Below are 12940 nucleotides of genomic sequence, written 5' to 3'. Positions count from 1 at the left end.
GACTTGCGTCGGTTACTTTGTTTCATTTTAACATTTTATGTGGGTACACTTAAAAAAATAGAATATTGAAGCTTCAATGTAATGTCTCGTTTAGGATTGCAAGTTTGTTTGTTATCTACCTCTTCACGATTCAACTACTTACTCAACTATTGGTTGAATATGTCTAAGTACCACTTAAGTAAGTAGTGGAACATACGTATGGTTGGTAATTTATACCATTTGTCCCAGTAAAAAAAAAAACTGTTCCTTTAGGGAATGCACGCAGGTAAATCCGTGGGCAAAAGCTATATTTTTAATAAAGACTAAGTAGTACTCATCTCGATCCGCAGAATCGATAAGTTGATGCCAATGAAACGCCCGCACACTCCCGTCTACGTTCCACGTGATCTCATTCAATCAACTCTAATTCCCGTGTCTCGGAATTTTTCAACGTTATTACATTTCGCAGTCTGTGGGATTTAAATATTCTTTTGTCTTCACTTCTTGTTTCTGTACGGAACCGTCTGCAGTCATTATTGAGTTAATATTTAAGATGAGTTTTCATATAGGTATATGAATAGGTACGTTTCTGCTGCACTGTTATTGAATTCAAAAAAGTTTTGCTGTATTTATTACTAGCGGCCCGTCCCGGCTTCGCTCGGGTAAATATGTAATAAATTATACACCTAAATCTTTCACAGGAACCACACTATCTATTGGTGAAAAACGCATGAAAATCATCCGCGACTTGGTACTCGTAATTTATTCTTGTTTTGAAATGTCCTTAAGAATGTAAGGATTTGCGATGAAAAGTCACAAATTAACTTACTGTCACCATAGATTTAAAATACCTATTTGACATAAGCAATTTATTTTTATGTGATTTTGGAAGTAAATGTAAATATTAAGATTATCCTGTAAACATTAGATGTAAGTTGATAAAAGTACTCCTTAAGTATAAATAAATGAAAGTAATAATAAGTACTTACTAAATAGGCGATTGTTTTAAGTATTAACTATTTTAGAAACTAAGTTTTTAAGGAATATTAAGCTTAAATACAAAACAGAAAAGCCACACAAGAAATATAGTAAATAGATACTTACTTAGGTGAGTACTAGGTCTGATTGCGTTGCGCCCCTGGATGGCGTTCCACTGAAATGAGAAATTTGGTGAAGTATTAGGTACTTACTTATAATCAAAGTTTATCAAAATCACGCATCCATTCACTACAAATCCAGAATTTCGTTGTTGTTTCGATAACTACCTAATTTTTCATCAACATCACATTTTTCCTTTCTTCGGTTCGGTGCAAGCCTTTCTTTTGACGATCTATTGACTTATGCAATAATGAATGAACAAAAAGATATCTGGCCCGGTGAAAGATGACACTTTTCTATTTGGTCAAGTATACTTCTCATTCATTCGTTCATTCATATTGCGCAATATAATTGATTGACCGTTTGAATTACCAACTTAGAGCACAGAATAAGTTTCGCGCGCATGCTTATTATTATAACATAACCTATCTATATGACCGATATGGTAGGAATGCGTTTACACAGAAATCTGTTTTTTACAAAGAAGGAAGTATGCCCACGTACCTATATGATTGTAAAGAAATTACTTTTAATTTCCAAACAAAATTGCTTTATTCTATCAAGCTTTGTCATTTCTCATTTTACAAACAAACGTGACGCAAATGACATGAAACACGTCTAGACGTCGCCACACCATGTCACGATTTCTATTATGCACTTACAAAATTATACCACTTATGTTACCTTTTATTGCAAAGAAATAAGGCTCATTTCGGCGTGTTTTGTACGCGAGACGTGTAGACCTCATTCATACGAAATTACCGTCGACAGTTGTGGTTTTGTGATGCTTATTCTGGATTTAAAATTAGACGTTTTGAAATTAGTGAAAATGTGTGCGTTATATTTTATGAATCATATAATAATCTTGTTTCTGTCTGATAAAGGGTACACCTATAGGTAAGTACCACTTAATTAATTGCTAATGGTCGAGTCACATAGGTAGGTAGGTATACCTACACACTATAGACAGTCTAACCTGAACCGAATAAACCTAATATAATACTGAATAAACCTGATTTAAGTATTGTCTGAAAAGCCAATACCTATTACCGCTAGTAGAATATAATTTGAGTAAAATATAAATCTATAACCATAATTAGCGTTTATATTTTCTAGAATCCAGCCCCACAGTTATGTTACACAATAAAAAAATAATGAGCGCACAGAATATTAACACCGCTAAGTGTGGCCGTGTGAGATTGCACGTTTCTGAAAATTAACTTCGCTGCTGCTCCGCAATGGAACTCATAACACAATAGAATCATTATATTTTTTCTTTTTTTATTATGGAGCGATATTTTTTTGTCGAATTAATTTTAGCTTCACTTTGCATGTAACATAGTGAATACCTATAGGTAGGTACTTACATATAAAAAGTATGAAATTCTGTGTATTCAAAAGATTGCTCATTTATTTCAAAAATTATAAAACAAGTTTGCCATATCCAACAAAGTACCTAACATGATATTAAGTACCTACCTACATATTTTGTACAGAATACGAATGTCAACTTACCTTGCATGATAAATCTTTATGCCGCGTTAATAAGGGTGAATTTGCAATGAATCTGAGTATGATGTGCTGATTTTACTCATCATGGACAACGTATTAATCAGATTTCCGTGGTACCTAGGTATCACATATACCAACTGAAAGCTATAATATTCAAATAAGTCTTAAATTATTTAGAATGTTTGTAATTGTAACTAAGTACATGAAATAAATAAAGCTTTATTGTTATACTATACTAACCATGCATATAGTCTTTTGTTCGTTTAATAAAAGTTTAGAGTTTAGTGTCTTTACTCTAATTACGTACGTAAGCTAGTGTAGTGACGTTTATTTCTTCTTATTTCCAATGCAATTACCTACATTCATTTTAACCACCACTAATGTCTCACTCAACTCAATACAAATTAGCTACCTACGATCACACATTAAGAATGTACCTATACTAGTATATACTTTGCACCTTATTTATAACTAGATGTAGAAACAGTAGTAGAATAAGAATTTTGAAAAAAAAGTCTTGTCTATTTGTACACGCTAATCTCCGGATCTACTGAACGGATTTGAATGAAACTTTTTTTGTTATAGGTATACATATAGGGTATAATTTTGAAAACTGGAACACCTGATGGACAACAATGATGGTACAGCTAAACTATAGGAAATATTGAAGTGACGCCTTAACAAAAGTTATTCAGTCTGATGAACATTTTCTGTTGATATATAAAAATCGAAGAACTGGAACACCCGATGTAGACCCATGATGGTGCAGCTAAACTATAGGAAATGAATGAAATAGGCAGGATGAGCATTTTCTGTTGAGGTATAATAATTGAAGATCTTGCAATAGATCTTCATAATAGTATATATAAAAAGTCATAATAGTTCAGCACGCAGTAGTTAATTTTTCAGACTGATCAGCATCTTCTATATGTATAGATATCGTTACATTTGTCTGTACAATTAAATTTCCCTAATGATTTTGACTCCATACCAAAAGTTTTTCGGCCACGCGAACGAAGTTGCGGGCATCAGCTAGTCTCTTAATATAAGACCCTTCGACTAGTCATCAAAACAAAAATTTGTCTACATGGATGGCGAAGTAGGGGAGGACTCTTTCCAGCAGTGGGACACTACAGGCTAAAACCAATTTTGAAACAATATTTTATTCGAGTTTCTAAGATGGCGTCATAAAAGAAACCAACAAATTTGCGACAAACACTTTATTTTCTGTATACAACAGACATAGATTGTTAATTATATTAAGAGAAAGATATTAAATATCTGATTTCCTGTTTTTTATTCTTACATCACTAATCTCTATATCCAACATTGATTAGAGTGTACGCCACGAAAAAGTCCCGCGGCGATATGTGGAACTACAAATAGCCGTTCGGCCACGTTTTGTTGCCAGCGACAGTAGCGCCGCGACCAAGACTTCTTTCGTGGTGCGGTTTAAATAAATTAGTGTAAATAAACTTTATTTCTGATCAAGAAATTATTATGCCAGCTAAACACTATCGCCGAACTCGGACAGATGGCGACGCGAATGCACACAGTTTTTTTTTATTTGCTGAAATGAAAAACCAGCGATAACTATGTATATGCCGAATCTGCCGAGTACGGCGAACTGATCCGCGATAGTGTGGAGCCGTCATTATGGATTCGACTATAAGAATTGAGCTAAAATTACTGAAAAATTTGTTTTATAAGGGCCTCTTTCACCTATAAACCATAAAGTATCTGATAGTGTAAATGGAACATATCGAACAGATAGTGTTACAAATTATGTTTCTCAATTGTTGAATCTACCTGAAGTTATTTGCCAATCAGCCATACTAACTGACAAATAACTTTAAGCATATTTATCTAGCAGTTACTTTATCTGTATATCAGATCATAATGTGCAATTTTATCAGATATTAGTGAAACAGGTCAGACAGACCAAACAGAACTGATTCACTAATATCTGATAAAATTGTAAATAACTTGAAATTTTGCAAAATATGGCCTTTATTTTGCGTTGCGAGTCTTAGTCTTAGGTCTATTCCAAACTATAAATATAGATAATGCACATGTATACATAATATACAAAATATACAAAATATATATTACGATCAGGTAATAAGTAAGGTAAAAATTACAATAGCTGTGTAAACTCATAGGTTACACATAGGTTGGAACTCGACCAATACTACGCTATGCTATGCCAATCGATGCTAAGCTCCGAACAGTTTGTCAACAATCACGAAACGACCAATAGAAATAAATGACGAATTTTATTGGTTGCTTGAAACTTCGCACTTTCTCATTACTAGGTAATGATCTCATTGGATTTTTAAATCTAATGACATTACTATAATAAGTAGACAGAATATATTACGTAAATCTTATAATGTGCATTGGGTGATACCGAAAACGGGTATATTCCGAAATAAAGATAAAAAATATCTGAGCGATATTTCCTTGTGCCAACAATAACCTAGCCGCCATCTTGATTGGCGCCGCATTAGTTAGCGTGAGGCATTAATGTCAAAAATACCGTCAGTAGCATAACTTTTCCAGTTTACGTTATTTTCGCGGGATTTTTGTTGATTTATAATATCCCAGAAGAAAGTTCGTAATTCTTATACGAAAAGATATGATTCTGAATATTTGATTTCATCATATGCTCATTTTAAATGCTTATTTGGAAGAACCTAATAATTTGTTTAAGATTCTAACATATCATTTTATTGTGTACATAGACGTAAAACGATAATGACAGTAAATATAAAATAACTTCGAATAATTAACCCAAACATATATATTTTAGTCATCTCTTGACATTTCTGTCGGAATTACCCAATGCACTATATCTTAGTTAACCTAAAGCTTTTACTTTGTCAAAAAAATAGACAAAATAATATTGTAAATTAGTGGTTCATTATATTAAATTTTAAACACTTTTTATATCACTTGAAACATATTAATATAAACAAATAGAGATCTCTTCCCTGGGATAAGTCCACCAGTGAACATTTTTTAAAGTATATATTACAAAAAAAAAGACAAAACTAATAAATTCCCGCTATGAAGGAAGTCGTGCGGCGACATGTGGAACTATCAATACCAGACCGGCCACGTTGTCGCTGTCAGCGCCTGTAGCGCCGCGTCCATGGACGTTCACGACTCTAGGACAACTAATTTTATATATCTTTCAACTCCACTCGACCCTCATCGTTTATACATTACATAGGGGTCAAATATCTTAATTTTTATCAATTTGTAATTTATCAACTTCTTAATTTTTTTTAGGTTTTCTTTTTTTATACATTCTCACTTTGTGTAATAAAATTCACTCGCTTTCTGCTATAGCACCGCCAATCTTACTCCGTCATAAATAAATTTATATTTTACACTCAATTTTCATCACTACAAAAACAACTTTTCTCATTTTGGCATTCGTTGTTATGTTTGGCTATGCCGCTTCTGTCTCGTCCTAGATGCCGTCAAGGAATCATCCTTGCGCATCAGCGCGTCTATGGTCTGAGCTGAAGACCATGTAAAGTGGAGGAGAAAAAGTAAGTATTCGGATCCTGGACTCCGACGTTGTATGGCTAAGGAAGGAACCGGAAAAACGCCGATATAAGACCGTACGAAGAAAAAGCAAGAATGTGGACCCTGGGCTCCGAGGCTATGACTAAGAAAGAAAGGGGATAAAAAAGTAGAGATTTCTAAACAAAATTTTACACCTGCTCACGATCAGCATGCCTCTTCAAATGATTTTTCAGATACGGCTTTTGACTGAACCGCCGCTGGCAAACGTGACATTCATACGGTTTCTCACTGGTGTGTGTACTAATGTGCGCTTTCAAATACGGCAGCTGAGTAAACTTCCTATGGCACAAGCCGCATTCGAAATTCCTTTCCTCGTTGTGTGTATTCATATGCCTTTTAAAATCAGACTTCGCTATGAAACTGCTTCTGCAAATTTGACACACGTATGGTTTCTCACCGGTGTGTGTCATCATGTGATTCTTCAAATTGATTTTCTGTATAAAACGCCTCTGACACACGCTGCACTGGTGAGGCCTTTCATCTGTATGGATTTTCATGTGATCCTTCAGATGGTTCGTTCGATTAAACACACGTTGGCAAATCTCGCAAACATGTATGTAGGCGCGTATTCTCTTTTTGTACACTCTCCGAGGTTTCTCCTTTTTTTGCTCGTCCGTGTCAGTTTCTCTTAAGTTTCTGGCCTTTTCAGTGCATTTCCTTCGCCTTCTAAGTTTCGGTGCCTCTTTGGTAACGCCACCTGAAGCAATAAAATGTTCGCTGTAGTATACATAACACAATACGACATGATAAATCTTTCTAAACGTCTCATGCTCGTTTGGCATTAGAATTGAATGTATGTCGCTTAAAATTGTACTTTAAGCTGTAAAGCATAAAATAAAATCTTCATTATGAATTTCTGCTGAAGGCTGAAGGGCTTAAAATAAATTCTTATACAAAACAACAATTTAGATTGTTAAGGAGCAAAAACGAAAAATCTTCTTGTAAGTGGCTTAGAATGCTTATTGTTAATACTAACTTTTAGCGCGACTTCGCCCGTGTGAATTTGACTTTTACCTTCCATTATAGTCATTTGGGGGTTTCAATTACAAGCCTATATTTAAACGAGGAACTTAAACTACATGCATTCCAAATTTCATCAAAATCGGTCCAGTGGTTTTGCCGTGAAAACAGAACAGACAGACTTTCGCATTTATTTATATTATTAATTATATTATTGCGCAATAGTAATTAATTCTAAATTGCGCAATAGTAATTAATTAATTATAAATTGACATCAATCTGTACTAAATAGTACAGATTGATGTCAATTTCCACGCAATCGAAGTGAAACGCAGTGTACATTTCGAGATTAAAGCGACATTTCAACCTCGACATAACTATCCTCCATAGCCTCGTCTAAGGTGACTCGCTTTATTATCTTGGTATATAATCTACTATTTTTGTCTGTGCTTCTCACAGTCTAAATGCATCTGTGACTTTAGACTAAGCGGGAACGAGTATGTAATGTATGAATATCATTACACTGTGGCATTAGTGAGTATGATACCTTCTACGGTGGTGACGTCACCAGTCCACGATTCAACACGAACAGCTGATTTCGACTTGTCGTCGTCACATTCCGCGTCAGATGCTGCGACATCGGCTGCCTGTGGGGAGCCTGCAAATGTAAAACATATTTAATCGTAGAAAGTGACAGTGTGGTCCCGCCTTAAAATATGACCACTCCTCATCCCGTCTAGCTATATCCAATTTTATAAATGCGAAAGTTTGTGAGTATGTTGTTTGTTACTCTTTCACGCAAAATCTACTGGATTGTTATAAAATTTGGTATACAGTTAGAATATAACCTGGAATAACACATAGGGCACTTATTATCCCGAAATTCCCATAGAAGCGAAGCCCAGGGGCACAGCTAGTTGTATATAAATTTATTAATATTAAATGGGTGTACATACATACCAACGTACAAGTCTGGTTCCACCTCAATCTTCACTTCAATTTCCATTTCCAGTTGATCCTCTGTTTGTCGGTGATCGAGCAAGTCAACACTCTCAACGGGTCTTGTTGTCAGCGAATCATATAGGTTATACTTCTTTCGGTCAATTTTTGCTACCAATTTCGTTGTCACCTATAATATTGAAAATCGAATTATTTTACCACCACGGGAACAGTGAGTTGTTCGTAATCCAATGTCCTTCTTACTTCAAAATATCCTTACATATTATAAAACAAAGTTCTCTACCGCATCTATCTGTCCTTTCGCGATGAGCTCAAAAACTACTGCACGCGTTTTTTTGCGGTTTTCACCAATAGATAAAGTGATTCCTGAGAAAGTTTTAAGGGTATCATTTATCATGTTGTTACCTGAGCGAAGCCGGGACAAGCCACTAGTGTATACTAAATTTTATGAAGATTGGCTGAGCAAATAAAGCGCGAAGAGGTAACAAATAAAACTATTTTCGTATTTATTTTGTTACCGTGAACGGAGGTGCAACAGCAAATCTGTTACCCGCGGCTTCGTCCGCGGCAAAAAGTACTATGCTATTATTATAAAGAGGTAAGCGTTTGTAGGTGACTTTGTGAGTTGTAGGGAAATCTCCGAAACTACCGAACCGATTTCAAAAATTCTTTCACCATTAACATAGAATGGTACATTAGCCAAGATTGCTATAGGCTATACTTTATCTCAAAATTCCCGCACGGGAGCAAAGCCCCGGGCCACATCTAGTTTATAATATTAGTGTAGATATTGATATAATAAAATAGATTATATTTTCAGTTTCACCTGGGAATGTTTTTCCATTATATCCTTAATGATTTTCTCCGCATCATTAGACCTTTGAATTAATCTGCGACATTTCTTCAAACGAGCACAGCATATGTAACAAACTGTTGTGGGCCTCTTGTCAGTAGTTTGGAGCTGAAATATTAAATTTATTTTAAAAGTGTACGGCGTGTGGTTCCGCCCTAGAATAGGACCACTCCATATCCATTCCATGGGTGTCATACGAGGCGACTAAAGTGCATATTAGCCTTGGCTAGTAATATGGAAACGATAACACTCGTAAGGATTGAAGTCAGCCAGGCGACCGGTTGTAAAATCTCAGCCGAATTTTCAGAATGAATGAAGCATGATGTTTGAGTTTTGCAACTCCTGGTTCTGTCTACCCCGTAAGGGATAAGGACGTGATACGATAAAAATACCACAGGAATAGAATACAGGAATATACTATACTTACTAGATAATTAATTTTGTGTTATTCCCGTTATATTCTACCCATGTACCAAATTTTATTTTACAATCCATTCAGTAAACTTTTCGTGAAAGAGTAATGAACATAAATTTCACATTTATAATAATAGTAGGATCTAATAAATCCTGTATACATAATCTCCTGTTGTGTCGTTTTAGTTTTCGCCACTAATTATGACAAAATATTTTTGACACTAATTAAAAAAGAAATTATGTGATTGTGGCGCGAGTTGGTCAAATTTTAATCAATTTTGTACTTTATAACAATGCCATAAAGCTATTTTTAGAGAAAATTACTTACAAGGTTATCTGTAACGGTCTCGTAAATACACTGCAGAGGAGTATCGGCTATGGTGCACATTTTCACATCTGTTACAAGGCATAGCCTGCACACTGCTCCAGTTTCAGGATTCTCTGTATGGGAAATACATTATATTATTGGATGTTTATCTATACATATATGTAGAATATAATATCGTTGAGTTAGTATCCCATAAAACAAGTTTGGAACTAATTTTGGGGCTAACTCAATCTGTGTAATTGTGTAATTTGTCCATATTTATTTTTATTATTATTTATTAATCATCGCCATCTAGTATTCGAGAATGTCGTTCCATGTATATTGTGCCATCGATTTAATCCATGAATGGCTAGTCATTGTATTATTTGTAATATTTTTTTCACACAAAACCAGCCTAACCTATGTAATTTTTGAAAAGTAAATAAGGATAGTATTACTGCTACTTTAAAGCACAGAAATCAGTTTATTGATAAGAAATGTTGGATTTAAAAAGAATTGCACTTACCTGTAATATCATTCTTGCTGTTAAACTTAGATTCATCATTAAACTTAGCCTTATCTTTTACTAAAATCGGAACAAAATATGTGGAAGTGTCAAAATAATTCACTGGCGTAACGTTTAGGGGTGAACGTAAGTTATGTGCTTTGCGATCAATCATAGATACAGTTTGTGGTGTGACCTGAAATCACAATGAACTGATAGTGTTGTTAGAATTTTACAAAAAGAATATTTTGTGTAAATCCCATTAGAATCACATATGTTTACCAATTTGGCTCACTGGGTAAAAAAGTTTTATAGACCACAACTTGCTTCCAGTGAAGGAAAACAGTGCTTGTTATACTTGATAAGAGAAATATTGATTAAAGCTAAATTAGCTGCGGCCTAGGGCTTCTTACTGTAGTCTTGACGTGACTGTTAGTCTTATAAAAGAATTTACTGTTGCTTTTAGATTCGCCCGCTATGTTTGTCCTGATTTTTATTCTAAACTAGATGTTGCCTGGGGCTTTGCTCCTGTGGGAATTTTGAGATAAAATATAGCCTATAGCAATCTTGGGTAATATACCTTTCTAATGGTGAAAGAATTTTTGAAATCAGTTTAGTAGTTTCGGGGGTTAACCACCTCAAAGTTACAAACTCATAAACCCACAAAGGCTTACCTCTTTATAATAATAGTATAGATTTCCTCAAAATCTGCCATGATAGTGGGACAGACAGAGTTTCATATATATAATATTAGTAAAGATTCTTATTCCTAGGTTAAATTATACTTACTTAGCCCACAAAAGCAGGCCTCACCTCGGGGAACTGACTTAATATCTCAGTGAGCAATGCCTCCGATTGGATTGATATCTCTAGTAACTCATTCCATTTGATTAGCATAGTATAACAGCGGGGGCAGGCTACCACTGGACATGACTCTTCGATGATGAACTGAAAACAAAATTGTTCACCTTTTTTATCATTCCTATTTTTACTATAATCTTCCAGGACATTGAACAGTAAGTTTAGTGAGTATTGTTGGCATATTAGGTTTTTAGCTACTGCAGTAGAGGTTGAAGTTACGCATCAGTCAGTCATCAGTCAGTTTGTCTGGATTTCTCCCATTAAAAGCTCTTGCTGGTATGTTAGGAAGGCATTCAATCCTTTCCTTGTATGTAGTGATTATTTAAATCATATTATTCCAAAATAATATGTAAGTTTATTATTTTTGGTGTTATATTTACTTTTAGTATAAGGTGTTCCTTCCTCAGGTCTGCTTTCTAGCAAAGAAAACCCTTCTGGGTATTCTTTAGAAGTAAGCAGCACACAAATGTACATATTTCTTTAAATCCTTATCGTTACATATTAAAAGACAAAGTCCTCTGCCGCATCTGTCTGTTCATGATAAACTCAAAAACTACTGCATGGATTTTAATGCAGTTTTCACAAATAGATAGTGTGATTGATTCCTGAGGAAGGTTTAGGTGTATAATTTATTGTTTTTACCCAAGCGAAGCTGGGACGGGTCACAAGTGAATAAATAAATAAATTAATAACACTGGCTGATGTAAACACTACTATTCTATACTGCTGCAGTCTATTATTCTATAAATAAATAACGTTCTGTCACATCTGCCCTACTATATATATATATATATCTCTGTCAGAGAACATAAGCATATTCCCACTATCACATTATTATCAGTTCCTGGTTGGGTACACCAGTGCAAGCACCAAATGGGCGATTCCCACTCCCATCAACCAGTCTTATAGTATACTTACTACAAAAAAAAATTGGGAGCAGCTAAAACTGTGTAACCTAGCAGAGAGATGAGGGCTAACAAAACTAAATATATCATAAATGATGCTTAGCTAGGTATCTGTACATGACTTTTCAGTCTTGTGAATAGGTAGCATAAACTATTGAATGCAATCAATAATGAGTTTAGAATAAAGGTGGTAGGTATGTACATAATTTCAGATTTATTTGCGCAGAACAGCTAGGCACCTACGGTACGCGACATGTAGGTAGGTACGGATGATAATATTGCTAATATTGAAATACTTACACGACCGTACATCAACTTCTCATATACTTGTTTGAAAGGAGTGTTAGCTATTTTACAAAACCGGACATTTCTAGCGAAACATATTTTACACATATTCATATCTTGTGACATTTTTAAAAAGTAAAGAAACTATGCCTACCTACCTACTTAGATATTCAAATAAACTAAAACTGGTAAATAGGTACCTAATAAAATATATTTTATATTGTTATGTTATTCTAGCAACACAAACAAAACATTTCCACTTATTTATATGAATTTAGACTAAACAAAATGATGTTGACCAAGATGACGGAGAGACGATGTTTGTAGTAGTAGGTAGTGAGTGATGTTGCGATAGTGACAGTCTATCGATAGTGTCGTGATACTATCGTGACCTCGAAAATCAGTCATATTATCGATAGTCCTATCGAAACTATCTATCTTTGACGATACTATCGATAGCATCGTCAAGATCGATAGTTTCGATATCAGTATCGATTAATATAAATAACTAATACTATTGCTTAAGATCGATGGTATCGGTGAAAAATTATCGATACTATCGATAGTAACGACAAAGTTCAATAATATCGCCTAATTTTTACTCTCAATACTTTTGATAGTATTGCAGCATTTCGATAGGACCATTCGCGCTATCGCCTATTTATCAAGGTCAACTATCGATAGTTAAACTATCGATAGTCCGG

The 12940-nt window shown here is 34.6% G+C and overlaps 1 protein-coding gene and 1 long non-coding RNA gene across 7 annotated transcripts in view; both read right to left on the bottom strand.

Annotated features, from left to right (window-relative positions):
- Positions 1 to 1371, bottom strand: part of LOC128675458 (uncharacterized) — a 90157-nt gene extending 88786 nt beyond the window's left edge. Inside the window, exons 1-2 of the long non-coding RNA XR_008405285.1 lie at positions 1245 to 1371; positions 1084 to 1132 (exon numbers count right to left, since the gene is read on the bottom strand). This is a non-coding gene — a long non-coding RNA (uncharacterized LOC128675458). The remainder of the gene's footprint in view (positions 1 to 1083; positions 1133 to 1244) is intronic.
- Positions 1372 to 3794: 2423 nt separating this feature from the next.
- LOC128675429 (zinc finger protein 436-like) lies at positions 3795 to 12602 on the bottom strand. 6 transcript variants are annotated; one of them, XM_053754837.2, is made up of 8 exons: positions 12252 to 12602; positions 10999 to 11133; positions 10207 to 10381; positions 9702 to 9814; positions 8933 to 9067; positions 8107 to 8275; positions 7694 to 7804; positions 3795 to 6883 (listed from the first exon to the last, which is right to left on the bottom strand). In XM_053754837.2, the coding sequence occupies exons 1-8, from the start codon at positions 12360 to 12362 to the stop codon at positions 6315 to 6317; spliced, it is 1518 nt and encodes a 505-aa protein (XP_053610812.1). In that variant the 5' UTR covers positions 12363 to 12602; the 3' UTR covers positions 3795 to 6314. The 6 variants fall into 6 exon arrangements, with proteins under 6 accessions (XP_053610812.1, XP_053610814.1, XP_053610813.1 ...); XM_053754839.1 differs by having other exon boundaries at positions 12437 to 12582; XM_053754838.1 differs by having other exon boundaries at positions 12395 to 12579.
- Between the last annotated feature and the right edge of the window lie 338 nt (positions 12603 to 12940).

This window comes from Plodia interpunctella, chromosome 14 (assembly GCF_027563975.2).
Source record: "Plodia interpunctella isolate USDA-ARS_2022_Savannah chromosome 14, ilPloInte3.2, whole genome shotgun sequence".
Lineage (NCBI taxonomy): Eukaryota > Metazoa > Arthropoda > Insecta > Lepidoptera > Pyralidae > Plodia > Plodia interpunctella.
Note: the sequence above shows the minus strand (reverse complement) of the source record. Positions and strands in the feature narration are given on the sequence as shown.

Excerpts from the sequence above, each read along its gene's own strand:
- LOC128675429 (XM_053754837.2), bottom strand. The coding sequence starts at position 12,362 with ATGTCACAAGATATGAATATGTGTAAAATATGTTTCGCTAGAAATGTC. Across the intron at positions 8,276-8,932 it reads TAATGGAAAAACATTCCCAG|GTGACAACGAAATTGGTAGC; the intron begins GTGAAACTGAAA and ends TCAATATTATAG. Across the intron at positions 7,805-8,106 it reads GGAACCAGACTTGTACGTTG|GCTCCCCACAGGCAGCCGAT; the intron begins GTATGTATGTAC and ends TTACATTTGCAG.